At 54.6% G+C, this 20,256-nt stretch overlaps 3 protein-coding genes across 3 annotated transcripts; 1 reads left to right on the top strand and 2 right to left on the bottom strand.

Annotated features, from left to right (window-relative positions):
• Positions 1–128: 128 nt before the first annotated feature.
• On the bottom strand, positions 129–3,240 carry NCS54_00094500 (Hypothetical protein; the record flags this gene model as incomplete). Its single annotated transcript, XM_053146581.1, has 2 exons — positions 2,184–3,240; positions 129–2,137 (listed from the first exon to the last, which is right to left on the bottom strand). The coding sequence occupies exons 1-2, from the start codon at positions 3,208–3,210 to the stop codon at positions 129–131; spliced, it is 3,036 nt and encodes a 1,011-aa protein (XP_053002556.1). The 5' UTR covers positions 3,211–3,240.
• An 11,837-nt stretch (positions 3,241–15,077) lies between these two features.
• NCS54_00094400 (M-phase inducer phosphatase) lies at positions 15,078–16,934 on the top strand (the record flags this gene model as incomplete). Its single annotated transcript, XM_053146580.1, has 4 exons — positions 15,078–15,325; positions 15,386–15,453; positions 15,528–15,744; positions 15,800–16,934. The coding sequence occupies 4 exons, from the start codon at positions 15,078–15,080 to the stop codon at positions 16,932–16,934; spliced, it is 1,668 nt and encodes a 555-aa protein (XP_053002555.1).
• Positions 16,935–18,536: 1,602 nt separating this feature from the next.
• On the bottom strand, positions 18,537–20,219 carry NCS54_00094300 (Hypothetical protein; the record flags this gene model as incomplete). Its single annotated transcript, XM_053146579.1, has 2 exons — positions 18,537–20,148; positions 20,203–20,219. 2 exons carry the CDS (start codon positions 20,217–20,219, stop codon positions 18,537–18,539), a joined length of 1,629 nt encoding a protein of 542 aa, XP_053002554.1.
• Between the last annotated feature and the right edge of the window lie 37 nt (positions 20,220–20,256).

Below are 20,256 nucleotides of genomic sequence, written 5' to 3'. Positions count from 1 at the left end.
TGACAGGATCATAGAATTTTAATGGTTTATCTGCAAACATGGCATTATCTCGGGTCTATCTATGTACGCTCGTCTGGGCGTGGATCTATTTACAAAAAAAGACGAATATCCTTCCAAGGGTATCGGTATCAAGCATTGTTGGCCTGCGAGGCCAGGTTCTGGCACCAGTTGTTCCAGTCCGCAAAGAATGAGCTCTGAAGCTTCGTCTTACCAAGCACCCAGTTGCACTGCGAGGTAGCATACACAGCAGTCACGTCCTCAATCTTGCTCTTGTCGGCGGCGAAAAGAGTTGATGCAACAACGAGACTCGCCGCACTGGCGGCCTTGGCGTAGGCATGAGCGTTGTCCTGGCCGGCAGCCTCATGCACCTGGCGGAGCAGGTTCAGCAGGTCATCCTCCTCAGCAGCTTCATCGGCTTCCTGGCGGTTGCCACGAGCCTTCTTGAGGGCCTTTTGGTAGTTGAGAATGATCTCGCACGCTCGGGTGGCGAGGGCCTTTGTGCTGGTGGTGCGCATGAGACCAAGCAGGGGCAGCAACAAGGCCGGGGCGAGAGGGCTGAGGGACTCGTTGCGGACGTAGATGTCGAGAAGGTCGAGGATACGGTGCTTGAAGTTGACGACGGACTGCTTGGCGTCGCGCTTCTGCTTCTTGGAGTCGGAGCCGCGGTTCTCGATGCGCGGCTTGATGGCCGCAGCGAGCTGCTCGTCGATTGCAAACATCTCCGAGTCGGACATATCGCCGTCAGAGTCTGATGATTCGGCGTCGGCGTCCTTGTCCAGGCGGTGGCTCTTGAGGATCTTTTCGAGGAACTCGTCCAGGTCCTGGGGTTCGTCCTTGTTGTCGTCATCGCCTTCTTCCTCATCCTCATCTTCGTCCTCGTCCTCGTCTTCTCCATCCCCGTTTTGCTTGAGATCAACAAACTCAACATCAGAGTCAATCTCAATATCCGAGTCGTTCTCATCATCGTCATCTGACCCCTCCTCCTCACCGTCAACCTCCATCTCGTCATCCTCGGTGTTGAACAGCTCCTTCTGGCCCTTTGTGCTCTCGCCGGATGCCAGGGGGTCAGTCAGGAGCTCAAGGCCTGCAGCTGAGATTTTGGGTGTGAATGCGTCAAAGACTTGCTGAGAAACCTGGCGCATAAGGGATGAGGGTCGTGCGACCATTGAGAGCAGAATTTCCACTAGAAGCTCCGAGTTTCCCTCCTCGCTTTCAGCGGACTTGCCCTTCTTGAGTCGGTCAGAGTACTGGTCGAGGTCCTTAAGGACTTCCATCGCATCAGGATCTTCGTTGTATAGTTGAAAAATAGACACAGCATGTAGCATGGCCAAGCCCTGAGCGAGGTTTTTCTCGTCGTTGTCTTTGGTCTTGCGCTTCAGCAGCTTCTGCATTCTCGCAAGTGCATCCTGGACGGCAGACTTGATCTCCTCGGACATGGCAACAGAGTCAGGGTCGATGGAAGCCACAGCCTTGCAGAGAGTGCCATAGTCCTCTGACCTTCGGCTGACCTTGGCGAAGGAGGACTCGAGGCGTGTACGGCAAAGCTCGCGAATGCCCTCTGTCAGGACCTCTGAGGGGATGTTCTTGGGCTGGGAGTATGCCAGCTGTGACAGCTCTTGCAGGGCAGCAGAGAACACGCCTTGCTGGATTTCGCCAGACGAAGACGATGCCGAAGCGGTCAGGATCTTGGACAGATAGTCGGCAGAGATCCGAAGTGTGGATGTAGCTTCATCAGCCTCCTGTTTAGCCAAGCCGTCGTGAGGCTCCTTGATGATCTGGATCGCCTCGAGCCCAGTCTCTTCCGTCACATTCTGCAGAATCTTGTCGATCGTCTTCGAGCGGGTCCGCTGGTCAAAGTTGTAGGCTCCATTCTGGCCCAGGAGGCTCTTCAACAGGGGTATCAAAGTGGAGGGATGAGCCGTGTTTACTGCCTCGATCGCGCGGAGGGCCTTTGTCGCTGCTCGGTGGAGGTATCGGTCTTCCTTGGCGGCTTGGTTCATCATGCACAAGGTGAGGTTCTTGCTGAAGAGTACCTGGATGTAGGAGGGGAGGTCGACGAGTCCCTCGAGCATCTTTTGGAACACCATGAAGCCCTTGAACTTTTGGCCCTCGGTGGCGCCCTTGGAGAAGAGGGAGTCTATAGGGGTTAACATGCGCTTTCAAAGTATTGAAGATTTACTTACCATCAACTACACGAGTCCAGAACAGTTCGAATTCGTGAACCTCGGATTCTCCCGCCTTGACGTAGTGTGCCAAGATGATATCCCAAACAAAGTGGAGCTGCGCAGTCCAGCTGGCCTGCTTGTTCTTCTGGCCGCGCTCATTCTGCTCCTTGTTCTGATCTTGGAAACTCTCTCTCAGGACAGCAGCAACGTCACCGAGGGACTTCTTGGAAAGAGGGCTGCTCTTCCATGGCTTGACCTTGAGATCGGGGAACTTGCTCGTTGCGACAAGCCAGAGAGCAACACCTTCGGGGGTCTTGCCCAGATTCGCCTCAGACACCTTCTCCAGCGTCGCCTCGGCGTCCTTTTGCTTCATCTGCTCAATGGACTGGACAATGACCCATCCACACTGCGAGCGAAGCCACACCTTCTTGCTGGCGAGCTTCAGCAGCAGATCAAGCACCGTGTTCCACCTCGAGATGTCGCGGAAGAGGATGTTGGCTCGGACAAAGGACTCGATTCCAAACAGCTGGCCAAAGAAGTGGTCTCTCTCCTCCTGTCCGGGGATGTTTCCAATGGCTTGGGTCTTTTCGGTCAGGATCTGGAGGACTTTGTCGAAGGAAAGTCCCTGGTACTTGGACTCGGCGAGCGCCTTTTCGCCATACAGCTGCCCAAGGATCTCTGTGAGCACCAGGCTGAAACCAAGGCGCGAAGCATTTCTGCCACTCGCGAGTCCACGGAACAGGCGACGGTCCAGGTGCCGTTGCAGGACAGCCTCTGGGACTCCCTCTCCGTCCAGGAGGCCAGAGACGATGCAATCGGCAGCCTGGATCCGGTCGTTTCCATCCTCGCTCCCCAGGAGCTCGTAGAGTCCAGCTTCTCGTTTGCGCTCGTCGCCCAATGGCGTCTCGACGAAGGGCGATTTATCAAAGGTCGGCTTCGGCTGCTGGACGGTTTTCGCAGGAGTATTGGAGTCGTTCTTGTTGCGCTTCTTGGGGTTCTGAGCGGCATCCTTAGCCGCGCGCTTTCTCTTGCCACCTTGACCCATTTTCAAACGTTTATGGGGTTTGAACGTTGAGGTACTGAATAGCTCGTGAAGGCTACGCTGATCTTATCGCGACACCACTGGCGATACTTTTTCAAAAAATTACAGGGACCTCGGGTTCTGCCAGTCCTCACCGCTAAAAAGTCACCCCGCAACCCCACGTCCCGGCCATGAACCATATGTGGGGGGGCTTCTAGAAATCTTCAACTTCATGAACTTGACGAGATTTACTTGATACGGCCGAGGAACTTGGTATTGGCTGATTACGCTGTTATAAATTCTCTTATTTGCCTTGCTATGTGCCCAGAAGTCACTAAAGAGTCTTGTCTCATCTTCAACTGCCCAGTTACACACTGATGCATCCACTCAATGATCAGACTGAACTCACTCTTGTGAAGGAACACCTGAACTGGAGTTCGCAATTGCATCCGAAAACCCATAACGCAGCACGCATTTATACACTGTTCTCGGCTGACTCGGGAATGAGTTACCGTGAGTTACCGTAGACTCGGTGAAATGATCCTTACCAGTGTTCGTTGACTCACAACTCTTTGCCGGCTGTTACTCCAGCAAACTCTTCGTCCCACCGTTCTAACCAGCAATTGTTGACCGTATGCAGAGTTTTTTCTTGCGGTTTTTTTTCACAGTTTTACGGTGAAGATTGTATTCCCACTTCCATGCTTTAGTTCGTCCGTTTACTTCACACCGCCAGCACTCGTCTATTCTACCCACAGGATGGTGGGTGTCAACTGCATTCCATGGAGCCTCAGTCAACTCAGCAACGAGAACAAAGAGCCCACAAGCTAACCCAGAACTATACCAAAACTCCGGTCCCAGTTAGCCAGTGACTAAACGCGCCCTTTGTTTTGAAGTCTCGCGCCGCATTTGCTCCTTACCCTATGTCACTAGGTACGGGACTTCGGTCAGGCACTTTGGTCGATAAGAATGATAATTGATAGCAATGATAATTTTTCCGTCTCTCCTATTCCTCATTCCAAGGGTATCTATGTATGTTTAATTGCCTATATTGATATTGATATTCTAATCTCGCCTCGTGTGGCTGGTAAACTGCTACCTGGCAGTTGCATATAGCCAGAGCAAGGCTGGATAGCTTCGTCCCGCCAGCATGGGAACCCAAGTCTATAATTCACTCCCGGGCCTCTTCCGCGGTGAGAGCGGCTCTTTTCCAAAAACCTTCTTTGCACCGGTGAAGTCGCATTCGCTTCTCCACTGCCCAATCCAGACCGTGTGAAAAAAAAATTCGCTTTGCTTCCCCATCCCGAGCGCCCCTGACTGCGGGCTCTGGAATGCCAATAGGAACAGCAGAGTTTCGCTGCTGCTACATAAGCTCGACGCATGAATATTGACCCAGGCACTGGGGTTATATGTTACATCGGCGAGCGGGGAACAAGGTTGCGTTTCATCGGGTCACTTGTCAAGTTGCTACGTGAACAGGGTTGCTGTTTGGGATAGATTCGACCCTTTGCTTTGCTTCTCAGTCGCGTGTTTAGCGGTCGTCAGTGTCAGGAAACACTGTTTCAAGCAAAAACACACACCTACAACATCGCAAGGCCATGCTTCGATGGCTTCAATGCCGCGTTTTCTCCATCTTTGGCGGGGCGGAGGAGCCGGATCTTTACGCTGGAGCTGCCTGATGCTACCCGGACGACGTGAAACCCATAGGGCCGCGATACGCTGTGCTTCCGGTTCGTGATGTTTGTTTAGATGCTTTACAGGGCCAGTCGGCGCAAACATCGGAGCTGTTGCCCATGCCATGCCACCGTTGAGTAACGAGGCTCAACGCTAAAGAGACCAGCGGGGCATCAACAAGTTGTGTTGTGCGTGCACAAAGATGAGGCTCACAACTTACTGACTGCGTTGTATCCATAGAGATGCATCCACGCACATGCATAGTTACGCAACACCATGGCAAACACCACCACAGGCTGCGGCTGCGTCTGCGTCTGCAGCTGCAGCTGCCATGACCCGAATCAAAGCTCTGCAATTACAACGCCCGCACCCTCCGAGAAAAAACCATTTCGCATCTAGACAGACACCTGAGACGGAGCTAGCTGCTGGACCCTGATTGAGCTATTCGGAGCTACCCTGAGCTACCCTGAGCTACCCCGAATTAGGGACTCCGCTCACAACGTCTTCATCTGAGCTTTGATCTTGGCGGAGGGCAAGCAAACCCACAGCGGAAATGCCACGAGGGAACAAGATCCGAATGGCTTCATATCTGCAGGGTCAGGACCTTGCTGCGGCTGAGCTATGCTCACGGCATGGAATAGGCGAGAGGCCCGACTCTGCCCGCCCGCATACCTCACCTGAGGGTTGTGCGTGCGGTCTTAGTCTTGGGTCGGGGGCGAACAAGAAGAAGCTTGGACATGCGCAGCGCAGCGCTGCGTGCGTGCGTGGTCTTGGATGAGAGGTGGTCTCTCATTTCCCGGCCGGGCAAATTTCATGCCCGTGCTCGCAGAAACGGCCAGCCGCAAGCCTGACTGCAGTGCACTAGGCTGGCTACGTGTTCGTCTGGTCGTACGACACAAGGACCATGTTCGTTGTTGAGATATGTTATGTCGAACCGAGAGGCATAACTAAGAAGCTGTCAGTTTGGTTGCCGTGTGGGTCGGCGACCGACCGACAGCTTCACGGGACCGTTGTGCATACTGAGCATGCGCATGCATGCCACGCGCAAGAATGTTGATCAGGATTCGGGCAAGATACGGGGAGATTGCACAATTATAAAGTTGACAAGCTCCAGTCTACTGCTCAACTTCGCCGAACTGTGGCAGGCTGAAGTAGACGTTTCGGGACATGATGAATAAGACAGGATTCACGCCGGCACACTTTAAACAGCTGCGAATAAGGTCAAGTGCGTGCCAAGTGACGTAAATCTTGGCCAGTTTAGCCAGGTACGCGGAAGCTCTGGCATGCGGGCATGTGGCAAGACATGTCTCGAGCCGGCAGCCTCACTCTAGAGGCGGACGTGGCACGCTGGGGAAATGAGTAAGTCTTTGCGGCTCATCATAGACACAGACGCATGAGCCTGTCACGGCCCGTTCAGTTGGTTGGTGAAATCAAAGTTGATGGCACGTGCATCTGCAATTCCAGATCCCCCAAGCAACAATTGCAGGCCGAAGCTGGGGATGGCCGACCTGGAGCGGTGACAGGGACAGGCCAGAGACAAAGATTGTCGGTAAAGAAAAAAAAAAAAACATTATCACAAGTCATCAAAAAGAAAGCAATTCACGACGGCGTCTTTCGCCAAGCGATCCAAGGGAGAAGAGGCGCCGAAATATCTCAAGCTACTAGATAGCCACGGCCGACTATCTGACATGTCGTCGCCGACAAAGAAAAACCAGAGACGGATCGTAGATTGGTTCTTGTCTTGGAGCTGCTTGTTTGTGGCCGGCGGAGACGGAGGCCCGGGGCGATGTGGGGCCGGTCGGTGGCCGGGACCGAAAAAAGGAAAGGAAGCAAAAAAAGGGAGGAAACAAAGAGCACGTGATCACGCGAAATTGACTGGGTTACCGACACCAGGAAAAAAGAACGCGACACGTCTAACGCTTGTTTACTTTGGACTTTTTAGCGGGTGTCAATGTTTACCCCACGAACCACATCCCGACGGCTTCAAACGCCGCACAGCAGCAGCATTCGGAAAAGTTCCAGCTCTGCCCTGGCCCTTGCTCTAACGGAATCCTGTACAATGCATCACACCATCACATTGCGGGCATTTTTACCCCTCACTCGAGGGTCAGGAGATGCTGTGGATGGTAGGGATGACGAGCCTCTAGGAGAGAGGGCTTTTTTTCTCTGACTCTTGGAGGGGTGACGCGGTGGAGCTAAAAAAGCAGCGGTCCATCCCGCATTGGGAGGAGCCCAGCCCAGGTGAGGGATTGATTGAATGGATGGATTCCCAAGGCGAGCTGACGAGCTGCGAACTTTGACCGGCTTGATGGGATTCTGGGCCAGGCTATTGGACCGTGGCATGTCGTCTCTGACAATTGCGGGCTGGGCTGCAGCTCACCACCATCCGTGGAACCCGGCCTCTGCAACATCATTCGTCTCTGGGGGGAAATCTCCCATGGAGACAGTAACTAGCTTGCCTCTCCCCCCCCGCCAGACCGATGAGCGGACATGCTGCGCAGCCTAAGCAACGCCGCCGCCTCGGCTCGTCCGACGGGCTGAGTGGCCAGCAGAGGCAGGGCAGGGCAGGGAGCAACGGACAAAAGCTTGCAGCGTTATGAGGCCCATCATCTCCAGACTCTAACCGTCCCCGTGCACGCTTCAGAAGAGCCAAAACGGAGCCACCCTCCCCATCTTTTCCGTTGCTATGCACATAGTGAATGCAATGCCGGGCGGTGGGCTTGTGATGCGGCTCGGCTGAGACCAGCGGCAGTGCGCCGTGTCGAGCCGGCGTGAGGCAGCATTGCATCGCCCGGGGACCGTTTGCGACCGTCTACCTAATGCAAAACGTACATGTAGCAGGAGTCGGCAGCGATGACGATCGTTAATAAGAAGAAAGACGGCACATGGTCAAGAATGACGTCGAATGCTGAGACGGTGTCATGTAGGGGGGGATCGGGATTAAAGGCGATGGATCGACGATACAGCATAACACAGCACAAGCGAAAAGCACACACTCCCAACGTTTTAGCCAGACGGCCGGCCGCCTGGGTCCGTATCCATATGCGAGGCCAGCCATGGATGGATTGGATGCATTCATTGCCAGGCCTCTCCCTCACGTCCGTCGCACCTTGCACAGCGTGCAGCTCCACCGACAATGCCATGCCAGGGAGTGTACGTCGTAGTGTCTGTTGACCAGACCAGGGCCGATCCCCAAAAGAGTTCAAGGCGCATCCAATTTGGGAAAATCCCCGACCTTGGAAGAGGGCATTCTTGAGCAGGAATTACTTGATTGACGAGGCTGGGCCAGAGCCAAAATCGAGATTGGCGATCTTTTGGGTTCAATACCAAGTCCGCCGTGGCTGAGTCTGGCAATGCTAGGCCGATCACAGTGTTCGGAAGCTGCTGAAGGTGTCTCCAGTGCATGTCTAGGTCGTGCAACATGGGATCCTGGATATCGCTACGAACACGCCGACTCTGATGAGTGAGTGGAGTGGAGGTTTTCGAGGTGGGGGGACCCTGGAGAGAAAAAAAGGTTCAGGTCCCCGCTATCGCCCAAAGCTTCAGAACAGAAGAAAGGAAAAATGCACACAAATAGAGGAAGCGAGATTTGTACTGGACGCCGCAGAAAAGGGCTGAAGGTGGAAAGAAGCGAGAAAAGAACGATTCGACCAATCCACTTGCAACAATTGACTTGACGATTGAGCATTGAGTGGCCTCTGCTTCATCGCGGAACATGGGAACAAAGACGGAGCCCATTCCTTGATCGTCAGCCTTGGACGGTCCCGTCCGTAATATCTACAGGGCAATTTAGCCATGGCAGCAGCACAAAAAGCAATGGACCGAGCTCCTTGTTTGAAACCGATGGGCTGCATAGAAATTCTGTCCAAGTCTCGTGTTTCTTGGTGATGCTGATGCTGACGCTGACAATCGATATGCAAGCCCCAGGGCACACCATCAAAAACGGCGGCCGCTGACTCGTCGCAATCGCAGTCACAAGCCCATCTTTTTTCCTGCAGCTCCCAGGCACGAATGATGCAGCTAAATCTGGCTCGGGTTCACGGCCAAAAAGGGTAGGAAGTAAACAAATCGACCCGACCTGTCGCGATTTTTTCGCGCGCTTGCTGGACTTGATGTCTTTGAAGTTCATAGTTAGAGACATGACTTGGAGATATGTCATCATTGCGATTGACTACTTCAAGACTGATATTTCAATTAATGAAATAGAGCACTTGACTTTACCAAATACATTCATCCATCCGACGCGGTGCGCCAGAGCAAGCTGGACTCCAGTTATTTTTCTCCTCACACCCATGCGAACCCCATCTTATCCCTCAACCTGGCTAGGGCTAGATGCACCTTGGACTCGGCGAACAGGGGAGGACCCCGGTCCAAGAAGCTCCCGAGGTGGTGGTGTTGCTGCAGTGTCAGCGATAGCATCAGCACGCGCGGCGGAGGCTGTGCCAGACCAGACAGACAGTAGAGACGATAGCTTGGGGAAGCTTCTTGTTTCGAGAGGAGGGGCTGAACAGGTGATTGCCGGCAGTTGGTGGTGCTGAGCGGCCAGAGCTTTCCTCTCACGAGGACCCATTCGTGGAGTTGATGGATCAATCATGGCTTGTCTGGATGGACGGATGTCACAAAAAAAGTCAATTCCCTTTGTGCCGGATGACTGACTGACTGACAGCCATGTCAAGGGAGAGCTGACGTCCATCCATTGGAGACAAAGACTGGGCGGTTCCCAACAAAGAACTCACCAACCAGATCAACTTGGCCTATTCACCGTTCAAAGAACTCCCTTCAAATGGAGAACCCAAAGAAACCGGCAAAAACAAACACCAAGACAAGGCCGATCTCATCTGACCCGGAGGGTCCTTAAAAAAAGAGATCCACGATCGACTCCATCAAAACGAACGCCCCGTCCACCTCCAACTCGAGGTTCAGAGCTCCTTCGGCAGGACAAGGCCGAGGACATCAATGCGCTCAGACTCGACACTGCAAGCGCCCGGCTGAACAAAAAAGAAAAGACGTAAGCTTCCCCTGGAGCTCGAGGCGTCTCAGAGTAAGGTAGAGAGAGCAAGGATGAGGGCGGGGTTGGCGGATGTGATGATCAGCAACCCAAGTTCGTTACCAGAGCGCGACACTCTGTCATTGGAGGCTTCCCATGATAGAGGCTGCCCAGCTTCTATCAAGTTAGAGATAATGCCAATCCTTGGCACCGGAACCCCCGCAGCGAATGACGCCTGCTATTGACTGCTTGACGGCATCCCAATCTCGGCGCCACGGCGCGACATAGCCTGCTTTACCTTGCCTCTCCCTCGGTGCCGTATCTGGCCACGCCTGGGATTCATTCCCAGCTTGGTAGGTAGCATTGGAGACTTTTCCTGGGGGTCTGCAAGGCATGACATATGGCGACATGATACTGTCGATCCGCGGTTGTCAAAAAAAAGAGGTGGCCGGGAGAGCAAGCCATCCGTCCATCCTCGAGCTTGGCCTTTGTTCACCAGAGTCTCACCATGTCTGCATTCCTACACCCGTCATGCGCACGTGGGGTCGGACATTGGGGAGAGTCAAATGCCAGTCATGGAAAGTCTGGAAGCCGCCCTTGTGTTCCTCTCTTCTGCAGCATCCGAATCACATTCGATTGTTTCTGTCCAGCGCGTATCTGCGTATCTGTCCATATGGAGCAACTGCTCAAGCGAGAGGGCGGTCGTCGAGTAATCAGACCTAGTGTCTGGGGTGATCTGCGAACCGCATTCTCAGCCTTGGGAGGGATCCCGCAGCCTGCAAGGCAATTGGATCTCGGAAGAGTTGAAGGGAGTTCTGTGCCTGATGGATCGAGCATGGGGGAACACAGAAACCTGAAGCAATTGCGCTGTAAATGGGCTGAGTTTGCGTCTTGCGAGCATGAACTGCTCACGTACGCGCAGCGAACTACAGCTAACAATAGCTCACACGCCCCCTCCTTTTCACCTTGCCCAGCTGCTATCCGCTCTCTGTTCCCTGTTGCGATGCCGTTTCCAACTGCTCTCTCTGGACACTAGCATCGAGCTAGACATGGGTTGGATCTTGCTGCCAACCGAGCAACTACAGCTGGTATCATGGATGGTAGGTAGGTCACCTTGCACAACCGCCGACCTGCGATTCTGGCAGCCGTCGCGTCAGCGCCAGCCGTGTCAGTGTCAATTGTCGAGTCAAGTGGTATCCCATCTCTGAATATTTGAGGCACGGTGGCTCGTTGTCTCTCTATGAGTCGAAAAAAGCTCCGTAGGCTCTGGCCTCGATCGCCAAGCTTTCGCCGGATTGAGCATCACCGCGCCTATTCGGAGTCACTCTCTGTCTACCTTGGTCCAAATCGCCAATCTACCACTGTCATTCGTTGTTGCTGGGTGTGGAGCCCGTTGTTCTGTTTCTGAGCCCTGGTGTGATGTGTCTGAGACAAAGTAGAGGAGGGACCCTGGATTTTCTGCTGCGACGGCTCCATCGCTGGCTCAGCGACTCAGCGTGCGAGAAGCCGTTTTGATGGTTTCTCCTCCCTCGCCACAGCGTCTGCATTGGGAGAGGCTTGGGACATTGAGAAAGTTTCTGACGGGGATATGCTCGTTCAGCGACGAGGCCGAGACCTGGAGAGAATGGCCTCGTGAAAGGTTACACGGACGCCGGCGGCTTCAGACTTCAGCAGGGCCCTGGCTGGTCCGTACATGACGGGGGCATCCGAGAGTCGCCGAGGCGGCCAGGCCCTGGATGTTCCTGGGGACGACGGAAGGGAGCTTGCCTAGCTGGAGCAAGGGCCTAGCAATTGAAACACAGCGCACATGAGGAGAGCCAGGGCGGATTCAGGCACAAGATGGTAAAAGGCCGGGGGGAAGGGGCCGTCAAAGGAGCATGAACTGTTCCATCCGAGGCAGTGTTTCCAAGAACCGGTTTTTCCTTGGTCGTCGGTCGTAGGTAGCCAAGATCCCAGGCGAACGGCTGGGTGGTTAACGTCATTCCTGGGGCGCTCGAGGCACAAAGACCCGCGGGATAGCACGATTGGCAGTGCTAGATGGGCGGGTGTGGGCATGGGAATGCTTGCACTGGCACTGACACCGAGTTGTGCTGTGCTATTCCTAGCGCAGGATAGAGGCCCGTCCGTCCACCAGAGGGAGACATTTTGACATTTGAACTGGAGACTTCTGGAGCCTCTAGGCAAGGGACCAGACGAAAGAGACAAAGGCGACCCCCGCCGAGGACAAAGAAGACGAGCTAGCGACGGACCACAATTGCATTCAAGGGAGGGAGATTCGGGGGAAGCAGGGCGGCTCTTCTGTTTCGACGAGATGAAGCCGCAGAGTCGACTCACAATCACTCTACCTGTCTCGTTTTGCCCCGACGACAGTGACGAGAGAGCCCCGACGCTGGACTTAGACGTCTGCGAGTCAACCGTCGCTGTCTCAACCAGGTCGCGGAGGCATGTCGCTGTTCCGGGCCTGTGGCAGCCTGCATGGTCGAACGAGCGTCGAGATTGATAGACAAAGGCGTTCACTAAGCAGCGGTAGCCGGCCCCGAGTTGCTGGATCGTTACACATGGAAACGCCCCCCATCTCGAATGTCTGGCTGGGCGACAAAAGATACGACTGACGTGACGAGAGGTGCATTGTTGTCGAGTCCTTGATCCAATCCCGGAGGAACGGTGGATTGAATGAAACTAGACGCGGAAGCTGCACCAAGCCACAGCATCCATATTCCAGATCAGATCTGATCGGAATAGTGCTGAGTCTCGAGGGCCAGACAAAGCCCAGTTGAAGCTCTGTGTCTTGTGGCGTGTATTGATGGTTTGAGATCGAGTCCTGTGGCTCTCTATTTTCCTGCAGGCCCGTCTTCTTTGTCCCTCGATAACTACGTGGGCCGACGATGCGCATGCACGCACGCAGGCTTGACTCGAGCGTGTTCCCTTTGTTGTCTTCTGCCGGTCTTCATCTATCTCTTGCTTCTTGCATATGTTACTCGGCCGACGCCAACCAGGGACTGGAATCGACCGTTGATTATCGCGGGACGGGAGAGGACGCATCTCAGGCCATGCATGGGTTGTATATGTTGACGCCCTCACCGCCTCTTGCCCTGGACGCGATGATGTAACCCAGGTGGTCGGTGCATGGCATAGGTCGAGACGCATCGGGACCAGTGTGTGAGATGTGGATGAGTGAGTGTGTGTGTGAGCAAGGCTGTCTGGGGTGGGCATGCCAATGCCAGCCAGTGCAGAGGGAGAAATACACGGTCGGTCGGCGGCCATAATTGATGCAAGTCTTGCCAGAAGCGGTCGCTGAGTTGAGCCATGATGATGATGATGCAAGATCTGAAGAGTAGCCCAAACAGTGGCCTTGCACACTTGCAACTTGATTTCTCGAAACCAGCTTGAATCCTGCTTCTCTTTTCAATGACAAGCAGAGCCAAAGATGAGACTGGCCCATGTATTTCGCCAGCCAGTGTGGGTGGTATTCTTTATGCGAACCTGACGTTTGTGCCTGTGCATCCGTGGGCGAAAAGTGGGCTGAAGCTCTAGAAGCTGCTCGGGAATGGGACAGCTCTGGATAGCTCTTGCACTTGCAAGTCCAGACAACGCCTACCTAAGCTTAAGGTAAAGCACCTCAAGCACAAGACAGCACGAGGGAATGGAATACCGAGCCCAGCCCGGGCAGTTAATGCAAAACACCCACACTCGGCTGCACAGCATTGGATCCAATCCAAGGAACAGACCTCTCATCGCAGTTGGCATAGCTTAGCTCCTCGGCCTGGTTTCTTGCCAGTTGCTAAGTTAGCTAGCAGCTAGGGACCTTGTCCGCTGGAAGCTTAGTGCGTGGCCGCTAAGCGCCCGAGCAAGGTTCCCCCCAAGGTGACATCCCCACCTCCGCTGAGCAACCGCGCGCTGGCCTCCGGGGCGACGTCCATTCAGCGGCGACAGCGGCCCTCGCGGGTGGGCGGCGGGCTGGCTGAGGAGGACCGGCGTGCGCTGTGATTGCTTCACGGCGTCCTGCAGCGCAGCGAGGCCCTGGCCGTGCCTTGTGCCTTGTGGGTAAAATGCTGTCGAGTAGCCATGGCACGGCACCTGATGGTGCACGCCCTCCACACACCCTCCGGTCGGAGGCTTGGAGGTTCTCACACCCCCTGGAGCGTCCACTGAACCACCCTCTGCACTCCACTGTAAGTCGGCGCTCCCCAGCGACCCCCAGGGCCCCAGCAAGCTCCCAAATCACCCCTAACAACCTGGGATCGCCTGAAAAAACTCCATCCCAGGCCTGCCTAGGCTTGGGTGACTGGGTCTTCTTGAGACGGCCATTGAAAAGGCTTCTGCTCCCGCATCCAGATCTTTGCCTTGTTCCCCCTTCCCACCCATCCCGTCGTCGTCGACCTCTGGTCATCATCCATCCAACTCCAACCACTCGTTCCTCTGCATCACTGTACTTCGGGCAACGCCTCGTCACTAATTAAGAACCCGGCCGAACAATTCTACCGTGGTCCAAGACGAGACGAAAGACAGAACAAGAAGGAAGGCAGGACAAGAGTTAGAGGGCTATTTCTCCGTCATCTTTTTTCGTCTTGACCTTGGGTGGAACAAAAGGTCTTGGGTACCTGGCTCAGAAGCACTGCATTGCATCGCATCTGTCTCTGCCTGGTCCTGTGCGTATTTCTGCCTCTGCCGTGTGCGCGTTTGGTCCTCCGCCATCCGCCCAGCAACGCACCTAGCGACCCCCCGGTCACTTTGACACTTGGTCTAGTCTAGATGTCCACGCTCTAGAAGTCCAACTCTCCTCACAATCTCGTCCAACTCAAGGGACTGGGCCTTATCTCCCGGCTCTCCTGCGTTGACTTGCTTCGTAACGACTGTCTCTCACGAAATCCACGATTGCGTCGACACTCGCTCGTCACGTCCTCAAATGTCCTTCGAACGATTATAACGACAAACGACGACGTCGACACCGACCCCGCTACGAGCCAATCTCTCCTACCAGACCACTCCCTGACCAACGAGTCGACCTCAAGACGGACGACACTTGCAAGGGATTTGCTCAGACACTCATTCGATAGTATCTTGGTAGAGGAGTTGCTGCAGCATTGACTTACTGCAGAAACATCCTCTTGCATTTTCCATCGCCGTGTCGTTGATACCGAATACCTACCGATAGCTGGCGTGCTTCGGCAGAGCTCGACTCAACTCGAGTTCCTTCGAATCGTCCCCCCGCTACCTACCTACCTTCTCGACCATGGAGGCTTCCTCTCCCCTTGCGGCTCTGCACCGCCCGATGCCCGTCCCCGGATGGGGCAGCCGTGATGTGTTCCGTGGACACCCTCACTACTCGACCGCCTCGGTCACCTCTGCTACAATGAGCCTGCGCGAGCAATTGCACAAGACTGCCGACTACTTCAACGTCAAGGACGTACGGGGCTCCTCGCCTGCTGCGAGTCTGGCTGCTGACTTGTCCCAGAACTTTCGTCTTGACAATGACTCGAGGTTCGTTGCGTCCATCCCTGGTACTCGGGGCCAAGTGTCTTTGGTTAACATCACAACCAGTCCTCAATTCCCCACTCCGAGACGGGCCCTGTTCACTGCCGGCATGATGGGTGGCATGGAAGGTCGAGGTGAGAAGCCCAACGGGTCCATACCTTCAAGTTGGGGGTCCCAGGTTACTAATTGGTTATCTTCCTGGAAGCAGTCACGACTCCTCCGTTGCCCTCCTCGTCGCCCGCGCCCCTGACCGAGCTCATGGAGGTTTCGCCTCTACCTCACAAGGCACCCTTCTTCACACAGTTTGAGATCACTTCTCCGACGCCTGGGTCAACTCCAGCCGCTGACGACGAAATGATGCTCGACTCACCCGCTCCCATCTCGCGGCAGTCTTCTCTGGAACCGCCGAAGCATATCGTGGCTGAGTCAGTACCATATTGGCACATTCCTGAGGGTATCCATACTGACGTCCTTCCTTAGCCGCAGGATAGCTGTGCCGCGAAGACCTTCACTCACACGAATGAAGGGTCTCAGCACAACGGCAGTGCCTAGTCGGTCACAAGGTGACAGCGAACTGCCCCCTTTCCGCTTCGGTGCGGGCTCCCGTCTCAACCACACCAGCTCCAACCTCTCCCTTAGTGAATGCTTCGAGTCAACATCACCACCCCAAGAGCGACGACCTGCCTCTGCCAACAGCCCCTGCCCCGGTCTCCCTCTCTCCCGTGTGCGACCCCAGTTCCTCAACTTCAACGCCGCTCGCCATGGTTCGCCCATGAACTGCCACTCTCGCCGGCAATCCAACCCCTTTCTCAGAAACCGAAAGCAGTTCCGCCGGTCACTAAGCATGTTCGAGCATCCCGCTGACATCATGAAGAACAAGTCTGAGGGCGAGGAGAGCACCTCGTCTGCACTGCAATCGGTTATGGATGTCGAGGAGGCACAGGAGCCCGCCCTCCCCCATTTCCTGACCGAGGATCCAACCGACACCATCCCCCGTATTACCAGGGAAACCCTTGTGGACGTCTTGGACGGAAAGTACTGTGAGCAATTTGACCAGAAGATGGTGATTGATTGCCGATTTGAGTACGAGTACGATGGTGGCCACATCGATGGCGCTGTCAACTACAATGACAAGGACCTCCTTACCCGCCAGCTCTTCGATACTCCCATGAGCGGGCGTGTCCTCCTCATCTTCCACTGCGAATACTCGGCCCACCGTGCTCCCCTCATGGCTCGCCATGTCCGATCCGAGGATCGCACCGTGAATGCAGAGTCATATCCCAAGCTTACATATCCTGAAGTCTACATCCTGGATGGTGGATATTCCGGATTCTTTGCCGAGCACCGAGGCCGGTGCTACCCCCAAGAATACGTTGAGATGTCGGATGAGAACCACCAGCGCACCTGCGAGCGCGAGATGGGTCGGCTAAAGTCTCGCAAGGGCCTCAGCCGTGCCGCGACCTTTGCTTTTGGCCAGCGTGGACCTTGTGTGGACGAGTCACCGACTGCTCCTAGCCGACCTTCATCACGACATCTGCACCCTCCCATTGCCATGATTGGCAACTCACCCATCCTCGGGGAGAGATCACATACCCGTCGTATGGCCTCATACTAGACACGTCAATCTTTCCGGCTTTGTCTGCTGTGCTCGTGGTAGAGTCCGACTCCATCGGTGCTGGTCTCACCGAGTCTGCTCTTTCAGGTCTATGGTCATCCGCATCTATCTCTCTTCATTCCGACAACGTTGCTAAGCGGATTCCTCACAAAAACTCCCCCATCTGATGAATCCATCGTGCCACTGGACCATGGCGATATGATTCCAATAATACTTGCCCTGGTCTTCCTCGACAACCATCGCCTTGCAACTAATTCTCACACTCCTAATCCGTATCATGCTCATAGCACCACCACGACCGCAACGACTTTTTCGCTTATAGATCACGGCGCGAGTTCTCACTCATCGATTGATTTCCTTTTTTCCACGTTTTATGCATCACAGACCGGTTCATGGTTTTTTTTTTTTCGACATTTACACGTTTACGTACCTGGTCCATTGATGGAACCTCATTCACACACACATGGGAGCCACCCCCTCCCCTTCAGCATTTGGGCGTGCGCGTTATTCTTCTTTTTTTGCTACTCGACATGCATTTGTTCTTGGCGGTTTTTCGATCTGCGTTTGGTTCCTGAGACATGTCGCGGGAACATCATCTCCCTTGCGACTGTGGCGCTGCTCGCAATAGACATTTCGACACCACCTGTCTCGGTATCTCCCCTACCCGTGGCTCCCCCTTGAAAGTCGCTCCCTTGGGAATACCAAGAAAAGGAAACCTACAGAAGGCCACCTTGGCCTCACACCACAAGAGTCGCATCTGCCATTCGGTACTCTCTATTCGACAGTCTTTTGATACCAGTATCCTCCTCTTCCGGATACCCACCTCCACCCCGTCTGCGCATATTGTCGCACCTATACCCCCCCAACCTGACAAGACGGGACCGGTTTTTTAACCAACTTTTTTTTTATGTTCAACATACATATTCAGATATCCCTTCCCAGGAGAGAAAATAGGGAAGATGGAAACAATTACAAACAAACCCTCAGGCCTGGACCTTGTATCTTTTTTTTGTTCTCTGATCCCGGGCCCCTCTGGTTTTGCGGTACCAAGAAAGATTGTTACTGCTGTACTTTTCTGTAGGACTAGCTGGACAGGAGGTGTGGAAAAACGTTTCATGGCTGGCGAAAGATGTGGTTTTTGCTGGTTGTACATTACGTTGCCCAAGGGGGGTTCCCCTGGCTAGTAGATACCTACAATTGAGGGAAAACAGTTAAAGTTAAACTTGCTGGTTCTCTACTGTGATTGGTGGTTGTGGTAAGCGAGTTGAGGCTATAGTGTGACGAACTTTGCAACACACAGGGTTCGAGTTGCACGGAATCAACTCCCCTAGCCAAGTCAGTTGCCTCTCGTTGAGTTGCACAAGGTTAAGTGCACATGGTTTAGCTGTCTTTGTTTGCATCTTGGTTCTATCAAGGCCGACTGACTGATTCTATCCTGCATTAGACGGCGGCTTCTCTATCTCTTGGTAGATACCATCTCGATGCTCCGAATCATATTTCGACCCAGGAAATAGCCCGTGAAAAAACCCAACCCGCCCTTTTGAACGCCGCCCATGCATCTGCTGCTACCGATATATATACGCACATCTCCATTCAGGGGTATCAAGCAGCGAAATCCCATTCCTTGAACGCCTCCCTGAAAGCTTCTACATCCTGTGTCTCCTCCTCGACCGTCTGCTCACAGTCTTTCCAGATGATGCGGTCCTCGAGCCCCAGGAGTTTGGCCACAACCCGGCGGCCAAACTGCAGATCGAAGCGCATGTCAGAGGGCAGCGGCATGACGAGGGTTTTACCCTTAATACGGTCCTCGCCGTCGTCTGCCCAAAGCCACACGCGGAAAAAGTCGCCCCCTGACTCGGCCTGCTGCGCGAGGGTGAGGTCGCGAGTGGTGAAGGCTGGATAAGACTGGTTCTCAGCCTCAACGCGGAACGCAGCTTCGGCGACGTCCTTGTAAATGAGGTCGGCCGGCAGGGGAAGAAGTTGCCAGATGAGATGGACGTTGCGCTCACGGCTAATCTCCCATGTGACGACGCCGAGCTTGTGGGAGCTCTTGGTTGCAATCATGGCCTGGATCGCCTCGCGGAAGCGCGTCATCTCGTTGTACGCCTTTACGGCGTCGCCCTCTGGATCCGAGACGGGGCCAATGCTCGGGATCGTGGGGTTGTGTGGAAGCGGGACGATGATGAAGTGTCCCGGAAAAGAGAGGCCTTGCTCAGCAAAGGTAGAAGAGGTAGGAAGAGGGCCCTTTGCAGTTGAGACATACGCATCATTGCCGATGCTGCAGCACATATGAACAGCGAGGTTAGGGTTGGAGAGACAGAAGTAACATCTGTCGGGACCAGGTGGAGGAGAACGATGGCGATGCTTCTGTCGACCACGGTAGCCCCTCTCACGATCGTCGCGGCCATATCGGTTGTATGAGTCGTCTTTCGCCGGGCGCTTCTTGGGGGCGTTGAAGGGCGACGACGTAGCGCCCGTGGGAATAGCAACGTCAGCCTTATTAAGACTGAAAGCATACATCGCCTTTGCCTTGGCGTCGTTGCCGTACGGCGCCATCGAAATAAATCGCGTGACGGCAGGGTTTTCGGACTCCTCTTTGGTAGGATGCACAAAGGCTTCGCGTTCGTAGAAGAAGTTGCTTGGCGAGGCGGTAAGATGGTATCGAGGCTTAAGAGAAGCACATAGTTGAGCGATGGACTCCGAAACAGCTATGGAGGCTTGGTTCGTGGGATCGAGAGCAACTTGAGAGCCGGTCCATACGCCCGCGGGCCACATCGAGGTCAAGAGGATATCAGCGCTGTTGGCGCCGCGTAGGCTGTTCGCATCATCGACGGTGTGGAGGGGCAGGTGTTGCTCCTTTGACTGGCCCGCAACAATGTTCGTATCGAGCTGGCCACCCAAGGCGACGATGCGCACGCCGTCAGATGTCTTGGTGATGCTGCGCTTGCCCAAAAAGTGGAGGTTTGGGCAAATGTCCTCCTCGGCCTCGACCTTGGCGACGACACGCGGGGGCAGAGGGTTGCTACCAATGGTGAAGTAGGTTGGTAGAGGGACTTCCAGGGTTCCATTCAACAGGGCAGAAACTGTATCGTCGTCGTCGGGGCCGAACACATCGCCGGTGAGGATGGCCATGGAGAAGTTGTTCTTGGAATGTAGCGTTGCGAGCTTCTTGAAGGCGGTCTCTAGCTGGCCATTGAGGCTGCCCAAGACGATACTAAGTAAGACAATGTCAGTCTGGGTCGCTATCAAGCAGAATGATTATACATACATCTTTGGTGCCGCCATCTTGGCTGTTGTGTGGTGAGGACCTCTTGGCTTCTCA

Source organism: Fusarium falciforme, chromosome 1 (assembly GCF_026873545.1).
Source record: "Fusarium falciforme chromosome 1, complete sequence".
Lineage (NCBI taxonomy): Eukaryota > Fungi > Ascomycota > Sordariomycetes > Hypocreales > Nectriaceae > Fusarium > Fusarium falciforme.
This window is presented reverse-complemented; position numbering and strand designations above follow the sequence as displayed.